The sequence below is a fragment of the Manis pentadactyla genome, chromosome 4 (genome assembly GCF_030020395.1).
Source record: "Manis pentadactyla isolate mManPen7 chromosome 4, mManPen7.hap1, whole genome shotgun sequence".
NCBI lineage: Eukaryota > Metazoa > Chordata > Mammalia > Pholidota > Manidae > Manis > Manis pentadactyla.
The window spans coordinates 152,682,222-152,702,262 of record NC_080022.1 but is presented as its reverse complement, the minus strand read 5'-3'; the positions used below and the strand labels follow the sequence as shown (position 1 = coordinate 152,702,262).

At 40.6% G+C, this 20,041-nt stretch overlaps 1 protein-coding gene across 7 annotated transcripts in view; it reads right to left on the bottom strand.

Moving 5' to 3' along the window:
- Positions 1–1,579: 1,579 nt before the first annotated feature.
- The window catches only part of AP2B1 (adaptor related protein complex 2 subunit beta 1), a 161,398-nt gene continuing 142,936 nt past the window's right edge, over positions 1,580–20,041 (bottom strand). For all 7 annotated transcript variants that reach the window (XM_057501213.1, XM_057501212.1, XM_057501214.1 and 4 more), the window contains 4 exons: positions 19,031–19,115; positions 18,027–18,113; positions 9,094–9,248; positions 1,580–4,219 (listed from right to left, as the gene is read on the bottom strand). In XM_057501213.1, the coding sequence (XP_057357196.1) occupies positions 4,145–4,219; positions 9,094–9,248; positions 18,027–18,113; positions 19,031–19,115 (402 nt within the window). In that variant the 3' untranslated portion in view covers positions 1,580–4,144. The remainder of the gene's footprint in view (positions 4,220–9,093; positions 9,249–18,026; positions 18,114–19,030; positions 19,116–20,041) is intronic.

The following is a 20,041-nucleotide window of genomic DNA, read 5'->3' as shown; positions in this document are numbered from 1 at the left end:
GAGCCCTAGGGCAGCCAAAAGAGAGGATTTGAGATCCCAGTATTTCCTGGTCACCATTCTGGGGTCAGAAAAGGATCATCCATCCTTGATGCCGAGATTCTTGTTTGCAGAGCCAAGAATGAACTTAGCAAACACCCAAGGTAGGAGAGCCAGGGAGAGACTTTTATTGAGAGATAGTGAGAGGACAGAGCTCCTGGCTTGCGCCAGGCGGGGACAGGAGAACCTGTAGTGGTGCCATGTCTACGGGTTTTATAGGCAGTTGAGGATTTTTGGGAACAGGAAAAAAAGCTTAGGGGTGTGGACTTATTAAGTGGTCCCTTAATATTTATAATTAACTTAACACAAGAAACTTCCTGCTCTGATTTCTCCCTGTAATACCAGCGTCTGGGTCAGGGAGCATAACAAACAAGGCTGCCTGCCCGGCCCCAAGGTGGGCTGAGGTATTGTGTGCTAAAGAGTAAATTAAGAATCTTACTTCTTAACTTCCTAGGTGTTAAAATGCAATCTTATCTTTAAGGTAGAATCCTTCTTGCCTTTTACTATGTTGTTTTACAGCTGGGGCTGCCTGCTAAATTAGTTGCCCAGTTTGCAAAATCACCTCGTCTGAAGGAGGAAAAACAGCACATAGGCCTGGGCCTTTATAATGCTAAAGTGAATCTTACACATGATTACAAATGATTAGCATAATAAAAACATGTGCTACTCTTCTTTATCTGGGGAATATAAACTGATCTCACTGAAGAATAACTCTAGTGCTTAATGTTTAACACAAGAGTTTTGGTAGGGGGTTTCCTTGCATGTAGTTATTTACATTTCTCTGACTGCAAATATCTTGCCTTGCTTTTTCCGGAGGCCCTAACTCTACTGTGACTATACCCACGGTCCCTGTCTCATTTGGACACCCAAGTAACAAAAGCAGCCATTGTTCTGACAACCCAGCTGCTTAGCACTGTGCAAAGCACCTCACCTACACTCACTGTAGTAGTGAGAGGTTCAGGGACTAGTCCAAGGGCATCTTGCTGTTGGCTCCCTCAGCCTCTTTCCCCTACTCCAGAATGTGCGCTTATCAGAATCCAGGGGCTGGGCCTCTATCCTGAAAACAATTAGGTCATGTGCCCCCTGCAACACAATTGCAAGTGACCAAACTTCAATTCCAGGGAAGCCTGCTTCATGCAGCATTAATTCTGTTCATGTGGGAACATACAGACCCTGAGTCCAGGACTAAGAGGCTTCTATAAATTAAAAGATTCGTGCAACGTCCTGGGCAATAGGAAACTGAGTACCTCTGCTGTGCTCTTTCTGTCCCTGTGCCTTGCTGGCTGGCTGGCTGCCCTGGGGCCCTGTCAGAGGACCTGCCAGTAAAGATGAATTGGCTTCTTTGAACACTCCCTGCCTGCAAGTACTGGACTCTCCCTCAAGTCAGTTTTAACCTCATCTGGCCAAATCCCTGGGAGGGGTAGGGCAGCCAAAAAAAAAGGTTCTAACAGCATGGCTATTAAGGCCCAACACTTCCCTGGCCAGCTGTGTTTTGTCCTACAGGGTTATTTCTGGGAACAAAGTACATAACGACAAAGTTCACTATGTGTAAATCAGTTTATTGATGAAGACACAAGGTCAAGCTTCCCACAGCCCCCACCCTCCCAAAGAATAGATCCCAACAACAAAAGAATGTAAGCATTCTTAGGGCAACATTTACCACCCTTCTCCTCCCCATCTCTCTCCAGCATCTCAAGCTTCACAACACAGACACACAAACAGGCTCGGGCAAGGGCAGACACTCAGGGCATCTCTGACCAGCAAAAGAGTTCTGGGTGTGTGTGTGCTTCCCTGCCCTTTGTATGACACCAGCTGACTTTACAAAAGACACACTGAGGCAGAAGAGAGGGAATGCAGGGCAATCTACCTCTGTTTCCCCAATTAGGCCAAGCTGGACATGAGCCAAAAGGGAAGCCGTGGTGGAGGCAACAGGTTCTGTCTTCAGGAGAGAGGTCCTTTCCCTGGAGCAGAATGCCTCCCTAACTGATCAAGGGTGCACAGGAGGCAGCCTCCCAAGGGGCAAGGAGTTCACTGGTTGGCTCAAGTCAGCTGAGAACAGGAGCTGCCACCCATCACTGCTGAGGAGGCTGAGAGAAGCCTTGTTTCAGATGCAGAGGGACATATCCCGGTATAAAACTGTTCTGTCTGCTTACCCTGACACATACTCTTCCTTCTGGAACTACAGTTTGCTTTGAGAACACAGCACTGGTAGTGTGAACCTTCTTCACTGCTTGTACCCAAATATTTCCCAACAAGGGAGCTTTATCAACCTGCTCTTCCACCCCATCCACCTCCCTGCACAGGATCCTGTGTTCCTCCTTCCTCTCCACGTGCCTGAGGGCTGGTAACACAGGACACTGGTTCCTTTCCCTACACCCCCTTAATTCTTCTCTTGAGATTCTCAAGGTTTATGAAACTGCTTAGGGGAATACCACTCTCCCAAGTTTTAAAACTGGCATGAATCAGGGTTTTTTCAGACATGATGGGGCTGGGGGTAGTTTCTACTCCTGTTTTTTTTTTACAATTCCTCCTCTTGGACTTACTCTTAGGTCTGAAAATACCTCTGATTTGACAGAGGCATCTAAGAAGAGCAGTCTTGGTCATGAATTCTGACTAGTGGGCTCCATGCAATCCAAGTGCCCACACATGAAACAGTGTGAACACTGCTAAAGAAGTTGGTGTTTTGGGCACGAAAACATTCTTTGAAAAAAATACACCAATGTGTTAAAGGAGGGGATTTCGCATCTCCCAGTCTTTTGAGAGATGACAACAACTGCTTAACCCTCGGAGATGATCTCAACTGCCTTGGAGCCTAAGTAACAAGAGCCAAGAGAAGATCACAGAGCTGAAAGGATCAAGTGAATCTGTGATACCTCTAAGCTTGCTTCATCTCCACATCCCCCTGCTGATCTCAAGAACTGTGCTCCAGGAGCAGAGAGGGAAGCATTAGCTACTCCTTCATTCTGGCACCTGGATTTACCTTCAAGTAATTGAAAAGATACTCTGCTGCCACCTGATGCCAGTGAATGGAGTGCAAAATCAGCAAGGAATGTAAGCAGAGCCGAAAAGAAGCAGGCACAGGAAGGGCAAGAGAAAGGCATCGAGGAAAAGAAAACTAATGAGACACACCAGCAAACAATGATCCAGGCTCCCAGCTCTGTGTCTAAACAGCCAACAGGCCTCAGGCAGTAACATCCTTTTATCTTTTTCAAGAAAAAGAGGATTGGATTACTTAAGTCTGTTTCAACTCTAAAACTGATTTTGGATCTGAAATGGACCTGAGAATTAAACTGAGGGCAAGGAGTGGGAAAGGGCATTTTGGTTCCTGTTTTCCATCTCTACTCAAATTCTTTAATCAGTGTTACTAATGGGTTAGATCAAGAGAAAGGAATGTAGTAAGTTCTAAATTCTCTCAGCCTTGGTGCTGACAGGCCCTATTTCCTGCACCGTGACACCATTCAATCAAGGAAGACCACCATTCCCAACTGCAGAGAAATCCAATGAGATGATAATACAGGACAGGGTGAATCACAAGGAAAAGCACTTAAATGACCAGGGACAAAGTTGCCTCAGATAAGAGAACTCCTAACAGGGTGGGCAGGGAACTGTTATCTCTTTTCATAGGACTGTGCAGCTAATGACAATCAGTTGTTTTCACACTTTCTACCAGTTACACTACTCCCTCAATTTCTCATATGTACAAAAATATAAAACAATAAAGTGCAGTTTATGTTTCAGTGACACTTTTCCTTGCTTTAATATTTTTTGTCTTTTTCTGCTTCTGAAATGAGCTCTCAATGACAAAATATCAAACTACACTAAAAAATGCCAGCCCTTGGCATAGAATGGAGAAGCCACAAATAAGGACCAAGGCAGCAGGTGGCAAGAGGTGGGAAGTGATTGAAGCAGTGGTTACAAATGTTCACAGGAAGCCCTAACTATCCAACAGGTTGTGCCCTAATGTCAGCACAGGTTAGACTAGTCACTACCTTGGTGGGTGGTCTCAGTGTGTTTGGGTTCAGAGTCTCTAGGCAATACAATTTCTTCCAGTTAAGGGTCCTCAGCTTGCACCAATCTCAGGGTGGCCAGAGGGCATCAGACCAGTCTATCAGTTTTTCAAAATGCTGTCGTAGACCTGATAGATGTACTGAGAGACTTCCGGAGCTCTACACTTCAGTGACAGCTGTTAGGAGGAAAAGGAGAAACACAATTAACGTGGAGGTTGGCATTATCTGGAAAGGTCTCCTAGCACTCAGTTCAAAAAAACCTCTTTTGATATAATGGGAGAAGAGCTTCTATCATACAGTAGCAAGAGAGATCCTGTTGATAGGCTCTGGGGGTTTTAGAATTTCAATTTAAATGAGTATCAAGTTGTGCTGTGTTTTCTACATTCTTTGTGGGTCTGTAAGATTATGAAATCATCCATATTAAAAACATCAAAGCCTTTGGCTGTAGGGGAACAGCTGCTCCAGTGCTTTGCTAAGGGTCATAGAGATGGTTACCAAATGAAAAGGGAAGGGCTAAACCCTAACTTGTTAGTGGCCGTTTCAGCTGCCTGCCTCAGTTTCTCAGTTTCACAAGGATAGTTGTCTCAGTCCCAATTCAGGGGGATGTACAACCAAGTAAAATAAAGGCACAAGTGAGGTACGTCCAAAGTACTAGTCCTTTCTGTGTTACACTGAGGAAAGTATATGCTGTTATGGGGGGAAAACAACACAAAAAGACATTTAATTAGTACAACCAGAAAGCAATTCATGCCAATAGCTTAACCTTTTATTTTCTGCCTCTTAAGACAGGTAAATCAGATAGTTCTGACACCTCTCTACTCTGGTCTGACACTTACCAAATCAAAAATTTTAAAACATTTCAGTGTGGAGATTTTCAAACTGAGATTTTCACTTTGTGAGTCAACAAACACAAAATTTGAATCCAAATTTGGCTTCCTCAATTGTATTACATTAGCCTAAATATTAACCAAAATATAACATAGAAGCATGCAAACTGCATTCAGAACCAGAAAATTTAATATTTGCTTTTTTTATTACTAACATCGTTCTTCTCTATTAAGGTAGATCAGCAAAAGTTGTCTTTAATAATATAGCACCATGAGATTTTAGACTGTTTTACCTCTTTATTCTCTTATTAGAGACTCTGGATGATTTAACACAATATACAAGGTGAGAATATCTTTGGCAAAAATGTCAAGAGGATATTGGTCAACCCTGAATTTGTTGGAAAAAATTTACATCCTCAAAACTTGATGTCAAATTTAGAAAATGTGAAAAACAAAAACTAACCAAAGCAAAAAACATCAAAAGAGACCTCATTTGTTACTACAGCTTTAATATTTGGTCTCTAAGGCATTTCCAAAATTACTGCTTAACATTATTCAGGAAGACAATTCTGATAAATGTAAAAACCCAAAAGAACAATAACCCCCCCAACTAATTTAAGAATATAAATACGCATAAAAGAACTCCCTACTGTGGCCAAAACTGTAGCTACAGGCATTTCTCTGACCTTCAAGCTCCCTAAGAAGGCAGTTCTGTACTTCCTCCTCCACAGCCTCTCCATTGCCAATGCTGTGGAAAATTCTCGTGGGAGAGTATGTGGGTTTAAAAAAGAAGGAGGAGAGGAAGCTAAAAAGAGTAACAATAGCCTAAGGGAGTTAACTCCCAGACTAAAGAGGGGTAGTTTCCCTCCTCCAAAATACTGTCCTGTATTTTTTCACATCTTTGTAACAATACTTGAAGTTCTACTAGTTGGAGGTTCACTTTTTTTGTTCATGACTGATAAGGAAATGTTGCCTTCCTCCACAAACGCCCCCATCTATCAAGGCTGTCCCTGGAGGAGAGTCATGGATTGATCAGGCCTGGACCCCTTCAGCAACTCTTTGGAGGGCTGGGGGAGAGAAGGAAGAATCTTTCTCCTCTTCTATCTCCCCCTGGCTCCAGGTATCCCAGACTTCTAACAAAGGTATTAGACTTAAGCCCATCCTTTGTTTTCCAACTAGTACACAGCTAAGAGAAGCTAACATGAAAAAAAAAGAAAAAGATTTTGCTAAATCTTGAAGAAAGCAAAAGGCACACATACATGAAGAACAAAGAAGCTAAATAAACTGACTTACTATTATAAAGCTAGGGTCTGGGTCTCATTTTATATCGCTCCTAAGGGAAAAGAGGTCTTACTGCAGTTTCAACTTTTGGACCAATGGCCTGCTTATGTGACATATCTTTAAAGACAACAACTCAGTAATGCCACCCAGCTGGACCAACTGAGGGAAAAGGAGTAACCACCTCTCCTGCCTAAGTAAGCCCAGTACTTACACATCCACTTCTGGTTTATAGTGTGGACCACACACTTCTTCACCTGGGACAAGTTACCTTTCTAGGTGAAATGAAGCTACTTAGGGAGATATGGCCTCATCCTTATAGGATAAAGATGCCTCCTTAATGAAATACAATAAGGACTGGGGTGGGAGAAGTGATTTATTTACCTCTCTCAGGAAACTAAGAGACCTTCAGTCTTCATGCATTAGTACTGGCTCCAGATTTCTTTCTTCCTTAATATCTAGCTGAGATCAGACCAATATTATAATGGGTATTTAAGATGATGGAGGGAAGGGACTGACTTGAGTGACTTTGAAGTCTAGAGCACCATTTAGGAGAATGGCTTAGGCCTGTCTGTGTTAGATGCTGTTATAGAAAATTTAGGTTTTGGGGGCAGAGGGAACCCTGTCACCAGATGGATGAAAAATATGAAAGGGGGAAGGAAGAATAAACAAATTTACCATTTACAAATATAGGGGAGGAAGAGCATGACTACAAAAGTACACTACAAGGACAGGATCTTACTAGATTATTTCTTAAAACTGCAGGTGAATCTACAATTATCTCAAATATCAAATAAAAATTAGAAAAGTATGACAGAGGAAGAAACGCCCTTCAATGGTTGAATGGATAAAACTGTACATCCACATGGTGGACTACTTACGTGATCATAAAAAAAAAAGAACAAACTATTGATATACACAATGTGGATGGATGTCAAGGGTATTAAGCTAAGTGAAAAAATCCAATCTCAAAAGGTTAACTGCATGTATTTAATTTATACAATTCATATAACTCTCTCAGAATGACAAAATTATAGTAATGGAGAACATAATCAGTGGTTGGCAGGGGGTTAGGACTGGGGTGAGTGTCTAACTCTAAAGGGACAGCAAGAGGGAGTTTTTGCAGGGTGGTGAATGGTTCTGTGCCCTGACTGTGACAGTGGTTTTACAAATCTGTATGTGTGACAGGATTTCACAGTACTGTACACTCCTCGACCATAAAGAATAATGTAAAACCTGGCAAAACCTGAATACGGTCTATAGCTAAGAGTACTGTACCAGTATCAATTCTGTTTGAAAATGTACTGTAAGTGTCTAAGATGTTATCAGTGGGAAACTGGGTGAAAAGCTACATGGGAACACTACTATTTTAAGAACTTTCTGTGAATTTTAAATTATTAAAAAAAATAACTAAAAAATGTACCATTGTTAGGCTAGTGATACTAAGAGGTCCTTCACAAAACTACTTCTACTCTTATAATGAATACGTTCAGAAGTTGTCAAGAGATAATCTAAATTCTAAGCACAACTGAACTATGAACAAATTACTCGATCTTGAACAAGTCATCAATCATTCTTAATCCTGGTTTCCTTATCTGCAAACTAGGGGTAATCATGCTTCTTTAACCTAGCTGAGATGGAAGACTGTATACAGTAAAACAATGGATGACAAAAAACAACACAACACACACTTTGAGCAAATTTCTAGGGTAATAAATGTAGCTATTTTATAAGACCTTGATTTTACAGTGAAAACTTCCCCCTTCAAGCATGGCACAGAGTCTTCTTCTTAGGGAATTCAAGGTTAATGACAAGGTAGTTTCTTTCCAAGAAAGACAGGGGACTGGTGGTGGAGGAGGTAGGTGGGAGAAGTGTACACTTCAAGGCAGAAGCCTTAAGTTTTCCATCTCACAAAAATCTGGCTTGGTTAAGATTCAGTGGTTCACACACACCTTCTCCTCCAACTTAATTCAAGAGAGGGAACTAGTAGGGAAAACACCAAGAATTTTCAGTTTTGGGTGGTACTATTTCCTTGATGTATCATAATGCAAATAGGCTGTTAAAATCAAGGAATAGGGTCACAGACTTTTCTCAACTAAATAGCTAAAAGCTCCCTTCATCTACTGTTTCATTTCCTCAGAGGTATTCTCCTTATTCTCCTCTGTCATTTTCCTGTTCCATCCTTCAAAATAACCTACAAAGACCTTAAACAACACAGTAAGATATTTCTCTCATCCAATGGTTTTTTACTTTACAAAATGCAGATGCCAAACAACATTCAACTGGGAGATCACATTTTACAACAGCAAGCAAATGCCCAGTTAAACTCTAGGGTACCAATTTTTGTTGTTTGACAAGGCAATTGCTCATGCCCTAAAAATATTGCCAGAATTTCAATTTTAGTCTACATGATACTAAAGGAGATTTTCCAAACTAAAACCCTCCTTTGCAGGCTGCCAAAGGTGTGTCCCATTTGGCTTACCTTTGAGAATAAACAGCTTAAGACATCAGTACTGTTAAAAAACGCTCATGTGTCTATGACACTGATATCCTTAGGTTATGAACTCCAAAAGCAGGAAAGGCGGCCTTCTTGAAATGAACTATGTACACAACCATCTTGGCAACTTGTTATGGTACCACATACACAGATATGCTAGCTAAGGATTAACTGATATTGATGAAGTTGCCAAATCTAGTAAGCAACTCTGAATATACCAAAGGGAGTCCATGGAACTCCTTCCTGCCAGAGGCACAATGCCGGCTGGAAGGGGCAGACACTGCAGAGAGGTGTTCCAAGGAGGCAACTGGAGACTTCTTCATTGACTACTTGTTCTAGCTATCTAGGGTCTGAAGCACTTCTTCCAGGTCTTTCTAGAGGGCTGAGAAAAACTGGGCTCTTACCTCCCTCCTTGAATCCATCTCACCCATTTTGAGAAAGGCCTTACCGTGTAATTAGGGTTTCCTGGCTGGATGCGTAGCTCAGCCAAAATCCAAATGCCATTAGTGAGCTTCAGGGACTGGTACAGCATGTCCTGCCCTTCCACATTCCTCTTGGCAATAGTATAAACATTGTTGTTTTGCAACTTGCTGGAAACAGTGTCTAGAAACACAGATTCAAAATCCAACATCTTCAGTTAAGATATCAAACAAATGCTTGCTAACTTTCTTCTGACATTCTTACAAGCCATGTGTGCTCAAGACCCCTGACAAACACTGTCACATGCACATGACCACATTCAGAAAGCCCTTTCTCCCACAATAGCTAAGAGTTAGGAAAAGGCTCTGAAGTGCCTACAGATTCCAGAGCAGAAAACAGATTAAGGTGCAACTAAGCATTAGTGTGAGAATTACCTGTGGAGATTATGGTGGGTCTAAGGAACTGGTAATCTTAAACTAGGTAACACGTTTGCAAGAGAACATACAGAGATAGTGTGCATAGTGACTGCCATGTTGGTATTCCTTTCTGGAATGCTGGTCCCAGATCCACAGAGATACACAGACTGACGATTAGGTCCACAACATTACTTCCCAAGCTGCAACTTTCTTGTGAGCCACTCTGGCCTCAGTGACCAGGATGAGAAAAAAGCACAGAGTCACAGAAATCCTGCACATTTTATTAACTTATGTGTATGACTTTTTTTTTTAAAAGCAGGCAAATGATTTAAAGCCTGCAGGGAATACTGTGCATATAAAACAAGTGGTCTCAATGAAAGACTGGGAGAGACTGAAGTTTTGCAGAGGTGATGGCTGTAAGGCCAGCTGATGCTGGTCAGAGTGGGGGCCTTCTTAGTTATCAGCCCAGGTCCAGAACAGGTTGGTGTCTGGGGTCTTTCTTGTGACTATAGTGAAGAGACAAGACAGTCTAGATTTAAAGTTCATTTCTCTCTCCTTGTTCTCTTACTGCTAATATGAGAGATGCTGCAGCATCAGGGAAACCTTAAGAACAGAGATGATAAACACTGCATCTTTGTTGAGAGTTTATTATGTTCCTTTCTGATGAGAACTCGAATATGCTAACTTCAGGAACTAAATTTTCCCCACATAAAAAGCTGTCATATTCTATTGTGCTTTCTAGGAAGAGGCTGCCATGATGGACGGTCTTTCTGCTCTCCTAGACAGTAAGCTCTCTGAGCACAGAGATCCTGGAGTTTTTTATCACTGTGTCTCCCACAGTATCCAGGACACAATGAGTACCCATCATCAGTATGTATGAATGAGCCTGACTCAGGTACTGGAGATACATAATACTATAGGCATTGAAGACCATCTACTTAGATATGGGCTAATCTTGGAGGTAGTTCTTGACCTGGAGTCTTTCTCCCACATTTAAACCAATGAGAGCACAGGGAGAAGGCACTAAAGCCTATTGATCAAGCATCTACACCACACTTAGTTATTTCACTTTTCTCCTTTTATTTCCCAGGTTTTCACTAACATCAAGCAGTATAATTATAACTTAAGAGCTGGCTCTCTTTGAGGTGCAGAGGGAGGGAGAAGGGGATTAAGGGGTATTACGATCAGCACACATAATGTAGGGGGGTCATGGGGAAGGCAATGTAGCACAGAGAAGACCAGTAGTGACTCTACAGCATCTTACTATGCTGATGGACAGTGACTGCAATGGGGCATGGGGGGGGACCTCATAACATGGGTGAATGTAGTAACCACAATGTTGCTCATGTGAAACCTTCATAAGATTGTATATCAATGATACCTTAAAAAAAAAAGAACTGGGTCTCTTTGTGGAGCCAAAAAGTGTATCTAAGGACAGTTATATGCTGCTGGAAGAAGGGGCCTCAATATGCTCTTTAATTTCCCTCTGGGGGGTCAGGCAGGTGGTCACCTTGGTTCCCATAATGAAGGGCTCTTGCAGCTTACATAGTGTTGCTAAGCAACATCACCAGATGGAGTTTGGCCAGTGCCTTTTGACAGGGGCTTGCTTTAAGTTGAAAAAGCCATTCCTAACTCTCAAGGCTCTTACCCATTTCCAAGGAAACAAAAAGTAAACATAGTAGGAGCTTTACTGAAGAGCCACCTCATTTCATAGGCATAAACACATTCTAAGACTATATACATATCAAAGCCCAGATTCCTATAGATTTCTACATGCCATCTCATGTAAGAGATGACAGGCTAAGAAATGGAAACACAGACACACATACTCATCCCTTCCAGAATTAGAAAACATGGCGAACAGCTAGGTAGAATAAACAGGCTGAATTGATGACTCTGCTCTTATGAATGGCTATATCAGACTCTGCTAAATGTACTTACTAAGAATGGCAATGGGAGCCATATATAAGGAGGCTTCTCAGCCAAACTGGGACAGACTTCTTGACAAGATAGCATAGTACTGTTTTCTTTTCATTTTTTTTTTTTAAAACACACCTGAATTCCTGGGAAATAAGATGTAATCTTACAGTTGTTAGACTTTGAGAATAAAAAGGTAAATGTTACAACACTGAGATCTGCCCCAAGGATAGAGAGAAAAAAGATGGTTAGCTATGGTTATACTGGCTTCCAGATGTGATTTCTTCTGGTTTGTCATCTTCCCCAAATTTGATCTTTTGGGTCTGGGGCCTAAAATCTTAAAAGACGTGGATGGGGTCTTCACACCTCTTTTGGCAGCAATAAGAATGAAGATGATACTCATAGTAGTGGGTGGGAAGCAGGAAATTTGCAATGGGGCCCAGTTGTGGCATTTACTAGCAAGTTCAAAACCACTATGACTGCTGAAAAGAACAGTTTTTACCATTTAGCAACCAAACTATACTTAAGTGCTGGATAGCAAAACATTTTTCATTTATGAAATTTTTCAAATGGGGAGAATCACGACAAAACAAAGAAACAGAACTCACCCTTACCTAGTCCCCACACCAGAACAAACATTTGTCCCTGCATGATAAGACATCTCTCAACTTTTCAGAACATAACAAACAACTTAAAAAATAGGTCTGCAAACAGTTTCCAAGAAGGATTACTTTCTGGATGTGGCTGGAGATACAACTACTTGTGCACTTCAGATAGTGGTCCCTGATAGGTACTAACATCAGCAGCGAAACTGATCCACACAGACCTCCTGACGACAGCAGATATGAGCAACGTAAGGAAGCAGGGCGACCCATAAATGAGTGCCTTTCTGCTCTAGTATTTTCTAGTACTTACATGCCCAGAGGCACCACAAGCACTCCTTTCATCCCTTCCTATCGAGATCTGATTAACTATGAAGGCTTGGGAAAAGGGTTTTTCCTTTCTTCCCTAGAAAGAAATGGAAGCGCAAAGTGAAAGCACAGAGCTAAGTTGGGAAGTTCTTTAAGCCTGTGACTTCTTGTAGTCCTCAGAGTGTTAGTTCCATCTGTCAAATGTCTACTCTGGCACAGAAAAGCTATTTAAAGTATTGGTGCTATTGTGATTAGGGCAGATCAGCTGGAAAGGATGGTATTTTTAGCTCTCAGCTAGACCCAGGGTGTTGAATAAGAAGGCACTAAACCTGGAAACATTCATCTTAATAGAGCCTTCAATACTGGAAGGAAATGTAAAATGCTAAGGCACTCCAGGCCTTGGAGTGAAGGCAGAGGAAAAGCTAGAAAGGATTAGTTGCAGGAAGTGGTCTTGTAAGATCGGCAGTGATTTAGTGTGGGAAAATGATGGTCTTGAGCTACTGAGAAAACAAGTGGCTGTTTCCCACTCTGCTCCCTGTGCTGCACCGCCACAGAGCAGTGTGTCCCTGGAAAACGGACTCACTGGTATCTGGAGCACCCAAGGCAGGGAGGAACTGGCATGAAGCCATGGCAGAATTGATCAAAACTGAAATTGCTCCAGGCTACATCAGAGGACACAGCTCCACTGGAAGAAAGGCCAAACACCTCCTCTTTGGCAAGATCACAAACATACACCAAATGCAATAAGGGTTCAGAACTCCAATCTGGAAGCAGTGGGATCTTTTCTATTATATTGGCAGGCCAACTAAAACCCTCAGTGACCTTCCCCTTTTCTTTGAAAAAGGATGCCCCTTTCATATTGGATGTCTGAAACAAAACCTTTTTTACAATTACTCTGGCCTTTCTCTGCTCTCTATAGACCAGTGTTTCCCAGTTCATGTTCAAGGAACACTGGTGTCCATCAGATGTTCATAATAAATATTTTGTGATTTAAACTCCCATGGTCAAATAAATTCAGTTAACACTATGTTATTAAGAGATTTCCTTAATTTAGGACTTCCCAACATGCAAAGTGCAACTTCTAAGAGAGGCACACCACACACTGTTTTTTCAACTTTAACTGACCACAGATCCTTTTATTTTGAGGGGCAAGTGTTCTTAGGAGCATAATATAGGAACTGTTGCCACAGGAACAACTATCACAGGGGCGACTATAATGAAAGGCCTCGTTTCTTCCAAGCTGAGTACAGAGGCTGCTTCTCAAACAGGATCCTCTGGTTCTCACCATACCACTGTGGAAAGCTGCCCAACCTCCCACATTCAGCAAATGAGGTTCGTGGTAATCAGCCAGTAAGTTTCAGAGAGAGGGACAGATAACACTGTTACCTACCTAGAATACAGCACAAAAAGCAGCTATATGTGAGTATGATTTATTGTTAAAACACAGCAGATCCCTATCAAATTACCAGCAACACTCTTCAATGAACTGGAACAAATAATTCAAAAATTCATATGGAAACACCAAAGACCCCAAATAGCCAAAGCAATCCTGAGAAAGAAGAATAAAGTAGGTGGGATCTCACTCCCCAACTTCAAGCTCTACTATAAAGCCATAGTAATCAAGACAATTTGGTACTGGCACAAGAACAGAGCCACAGACCAGTGAACAGAACAGAGACTCCAGACATTAACCCAAACATATATGTTCAATTAATATTTGATAAAGGGAGCCATGGACATACAATGGTGAAATGACAGTCTCTTCAACAGATGGTGCTGGCAAAACTGGACAGCTACATGTAGGAGAATGAAACTGGACCATTGTCTAACCCCATATATGAAAGTAAATTCAAAATGGATCAAAGACCTGAATGTAAGTCATGAAACCATTAAACTCGTGGAAAAAAACATAGGCAAAAACCTCTTAGACATAAACATGAGTGACCTCTTCTTGAACATATCTCCCCAGGCAAGGAAAACAACAGCAAAAATGAACAAGTGGGACTATATTAAGCTGAAAAGCTTCTGTACAGCAAAAGACACCATCAATAGAACAAAAAGGAACCCTACAGTATGGGAGAATATATTTGTAAATGACAGATCCAATAAAGGCTTGACGTCCAAAATATATAAAGAGCTCATGCACCTCAACAAACAAAAAACAAATAATCCAATTAAAAAATGGGCAGAGGAACTGAACAGACAGTTCTCCAAAAAAGAAATACAGATGGCCAACAGACACATGAAAAGATGCTCCACATCGCTAATTATCAGAGAAATGCAAATTAAAACTACAATGAGGTATCACCTCACACCAGTAAGGATGGCTGCCATCCAAAAGACAAACAACAACAAATGTTGGTGAGGCTGTGGAGAAAGGGGAACCCTCCTACACTGCTGGTGGGAATGTAAATTAGTTCAATCATTGTGGAAAGCAGTATGGACGTTCATCAAAATGCTCAAAAGAGACTTACCATTTGACACAGGAATTCCACTCCTAGGAATTTACCCTAAGAACACAGCAATCAAGTTTGAGAAAGACAGATGCACCCCTATGTTTATCGCAGCACTATTCACAATAGCCAAGAATTGGAAGCAACCTAAATGTCCATCGGTAGATGAATGGATAAAGAAGATGTGGTACATATACACAATGGAATACTACTCAGCCATAAGAAAAGGGCAAATCCAATCATTTGCAGCAACATGGATGGAGCTGGAGGGTATTATGCTCAGTGAAATAAGCCAAGAGGAGAAAGAGAAATACCAAATGATTTCACTCATCTGTGGAGTATAAGAACAAAGGAAAAACTGAAGGAACAAAACAGCAGCGGAATCACAGAACCCAAGAATGGACTAACAGCAGTTCCTGTGTGGTGACCTCCAATGAGTTCTACATAATGGTATAAAGGGCATATCAAAGTGTGGGCAAAGGGTCTGTTTGTGTTTATATAGAGGATCAAAGCCTAATATGGCTACCAGAAAATGAACTAAGATATGATATGAAGAAGAACTTCCAACATCAGCACTCTCTGGAAGAGTCATACCAGAAGATGATCATCAAAAAACCTCAACAAAGATCCAGGTGATGCTGCAGTTGTAGCTGCATTCATCTCACCGGTTCCTGGACTTGCCATTGGAATGAAGAAGGAGATATCTAAGCTGGCCTGTGCATACAGTAAAACAACAAATTTGACTGGATCTATACTGTTGGAACTCAACCAAGAATTAGGAGAAGTGCAAGTTGTAGCACTCCAAAATCTTACGACTACAGACTATCTACTGTTAAAAGAACATAAGGGATGTGGACAGTCCCCAAGAATGGGTTGTTTTAATTTGTCTGATTTCTCTCAGACTGTTCAAGTTCAGTTGGACAATATCCACCATATCATAGATAAGTTTTCACAAATGCCTAGGCTGCCTAACTGGTTTTCTTGCTTTCACTGGAGATGGCTGGTAAATTATAGGTCTGCTTTGGTTATGTAACTGTATTCCTATTATGTTAATGTGTATATGCAATTTAATTAGTAGTTTAAAACCTATACATGCTTAAGTTACTCTACAAGAAGATATGTCAAAGAAATAATCAATCTTCCCATGTTTTCTTCCGTCTGCTACTCCTATAGCTTTTCTTCTTCCTTCCTAATTACAACCCTTAAATAGAATTCGTGCCTCAAATCGAATTTACCGAGTATCATAATTCTTCCAAGTGATAAAGATACCTCAAGACAAATACTGGGCATAAAAGCCACAGGGCATAAATCTACAAAGAAGTAAAAAGCTAACCTTTTCAAACAATATTGCCTCTCTCTCACTTACCAACTTTACATTTCCCTGTATGGCCCCGGAAGATGACTGGTTAGCCAGAGAAAGGTAAGGTTCCTCAAGGGAGGAACAACCTAAGACAGGCACAGTTGCATGGGGGCCATCAGGTGAGAAATTGGGGATCAACAGAGGTGAGGCTTAGAACCTCAACCCCCCTGTTTTGAGAGAAATCTTCTGCATCCGTGGATGTTTTATTGCCCTTGTCTAGCTTGGATTAACACTTAGTCTACAGACACACACCTGATCATCTACATTTGCTCTCTTACAGCACTAAACTATGTTTTCTACCTTTATCTTGCATCTACCTACCACTTCAGCATTTTATTAAAAATAATAATAATAATAATAATAAGGGAGAAATGTGGGATTCACATATAAATCAAGTATAAAAATCAAACGAATATTCTTATTTGACCTGATTATTTATAGTTCATAATGCGTGATCAAAACCGAAAGTTTCTGTGATGACTGCCCTTGTACTGTTTACCATGTAAGAACTTATTCACTATGTAAGAACTTGTTCACCATGTAAGAACTTGTTCGTTATGCTTCAGAAGATTGGAGACTGATGAGAATTAGGCTTGGGGTGGATTAATGATTGTGCATTGAGCACTGAGTCCCCTATACAGAATTTTATTGTTGTTAACAACCATCTGATCAATAAATATGAGAGATGCCCTCTCAAAAAAAAAACAAAACAAAAAAACCAGCAGAAACTGGTGCTGTTTATGAATAGATAGGGTGAGAAGAAACCTATACAAAGAATATGTTAGAAAGGCAGATATGTGGTATTCCTGAAGAAAATTAACTAACTAATTATTACAATGGAAATTATAAAGGACTATCTCCTCAAATCCCTCTTCAAGGGCTCATGAAAAGCCCTATAACAAAAGATTTGTCTGAATACAAAGCATGAATGCATCAAAGAGCTCCCAAACACTCAAATGAGGAAGTTGGAATGAGAAGATGGCGAATTTTGTTGTTTTTTCGTCTCTCCTCCACCGCCCCACCTCTCCCCCAGTGCTAGCACGACCTGCAATGGGATGCCAGAACACTGAAAAGCCCTTGTAAGGACCCCCACTGTATGATGAGGAAATTATGGATAAATGAAGACAGAAGAGGTACTGATCAAGTCTCCCTTTTTCAAATCCATAAAGCCTTGGCCTACCCTCAAAAATGAGTAACCAGGACAAAAGCAGGACTCTGAACAGCTTAGGGCACCTTCCACTGCTAAGGAACACCTCAGTGAAAGGAAGCCCAGGGGCAGATAGCTGCTACTGTTTCTCCTCTGTGGTAATTACCTCTGTGATGTTCCACTATGCTAATATAATTAACTACAAAAGGGTCTGCTAGCTTTTTACTGATGATGAAAGAGGTTAGTTAGTTATTAGCATCATCATATAAAAGCTGACATGAGGCAAAAGAGAAAAAAGGTACCAAATGGGCCTGAGTCAACTATGGCATATTCTTAACAAACACCAGATTCTAAATAAGAATCTCAGAAAGAGTCACCTTTCCTCCGACACCAAAGTTTGATATAGAAGGAGGAATAGTTCTTTTAATTCCTGGGAGCATGCATATCCTCAAGGGCCATTTCAATTATTTGATATTTATAGGATGATAAGTAACATGACTAACATATGTTTAACTACTGAAGAATTGGGAAGATGGATCCATTCTAGTTTGTTTCTTAACTCTGTTAGCCTGCAAGTAACCTATACTTACACCAAAATATCCCAAGTTTTGAAAGAGAAGTTTATAAAATAATGTTTCTACCACATACTCACTAGAAACCAGGTAGATGTATAAAGAAAAGGTAAGTAAAGATAAAGTTTTCAAATATCAATTTTGATTTACTAACATGCAAATGAAACTTAAGAGTCATTACTCACCAGCATTTAAATGACATTCCTTAATCTGAAACTGAAGTTCATTTTCATTGGGAATATCCTTCCACGTGGCAAGGAAGACCTGGCGCTCTGTATGGGAAGGCAGAGGGCAAGGAAGCAAATGAGCATCTGTCAGTATTCTCATTCCTGAATGCCTTGCACCATTTATTCCTTGGAGTGCGGGCTCTTGCAATACAGCCAGGAGTAGCCTGGGACCAGAGCCAATTCTTGGTTATGCAGAGATACTACACCCCATGTCAATTAATACCTCATCAGTAGCACTAAGATACACTAGAAAGGAACTTACATCTGTAGTTTAGTTTTCGTCCATTTTCTATTTGGTGACTTTGAGTTAAGTTTTGTGACCTCTCTGATTCTTAATTTCATCATATATAATTTACACCTGTCCTGCCTACCCAAAGAGCCACTGTTAAGAATCAAATCAATTAAGTGCCAATACAATTTAATATGTACCAATATAAGCTAGTTTAATTAGATGGTGGTTTCATAAATAAGGAAGAGAGAAATGTCAAAAACCATATAGGGAGCACTAATGGTTTATTACAAATTATTAAATTCTTGAGACTGAAGAATTTACTATAGGACTAAGTGCTAAATTTGCATGTATTATTTCATTAAGTTATTTTAAAATCTATTTCTGCTTTGCAAACTTGGAAACTGAAATTCAGAAAAGTTAAGCACCTTGTCACTTTTCACACAAAAATCCAGCCATGCTGAGATTCAAATCACATGTACTTCTCATGAAACCACTTACTCTGTATACTGGGGTGACTGGATTATTCAGATAATTGGCATTGTGGTTTAGAGACCAACAGCAAAGCAAGACCAATTATGACTCAGGCAAATAAATAATTAGCAATTACTAGAGTTTTAGAATAGCCTTACCTCATTTTTTTAAAATCTCAAAATAACTTCGGGCTATGCTCTGCCTGACATTCAGGGGAAGGGCAAAGGTATCTGGCAGAAGGACAGGAGGACGGACATACCCATTTTGCCATCTTCTACAAAAAGCACATTGAGTGGGATGAGGCAGCTAAAGTAGAAGACATCAATATTGTTTTTCACAGCCACCTGCCAGGAAAGCACCAAGGGAAAATTAGGACATCAGAGGAATCCAGGCAGGAGGGAAAGAACAGTTATGGGTCTAGAAATACATCACCCTATTTCCTCCTTCTTTTAGACAGAGCACGACTTTCCAAATCCAGGCATATCACCCCATACACTGCAAAGCACAACCTTTACTCATTCCACTGTCAGAGCACTGTGACAACACACCAACTCTCTCTCTAGAAGGAGCCTCTAGAAGAGGGATGAATTCAAGACACAAGTTCTGTACCCAGAATAGTCTATTCAGTTATTTTTTTGTTTCTGTGGTTATTAATAGTAGCTGCTGCCACTACTAAGTACTTATTAATGACATCACTTCTAATCCTCATTATTACTGTTCCAAAGTAAATGTCATTCATTTCTCATTTTACAGATCAACTGAGGTTCAGCAAGATAAAATAACATTAATGGTACACAGAAGAACAAGGATAAAATGCAAATTTGTCTGATCCCACACCTGGATATATTTTTGTCTCTCCACAAGAAATGGTGCCATATGCCCTCATCTTTCTTTAGATACTGGTTTTAAAGTCGTTTCTTTTATAAAATCTTATTTCCTAAGTACTATGGTTGGAAAAAGCTTCTTGGGTCAAACATTGATAAATCTGATGACTGCATGAAGGGAAAACCTTTGAGTGAGTGAAAAAAAGAGTTTTCTTCTCACAATATAAGCTGATTTATGTGGGTTGTGATTCTACCATGGGCATTCAATTCAAAGCATGAATTTTCTATTTTTTAAAAAGTTACAGTAAGTACTTTTATTCAAGGGCAACCCTGGATTGGCATATATATGCAGAAATAGGCAGATTCCACTGTGGCAGATTAAAAGAACCATATACTGTAAGAAGGAGAGTAGGTGGGGAATTGCTCTAAATCACCCTTTCTCACTG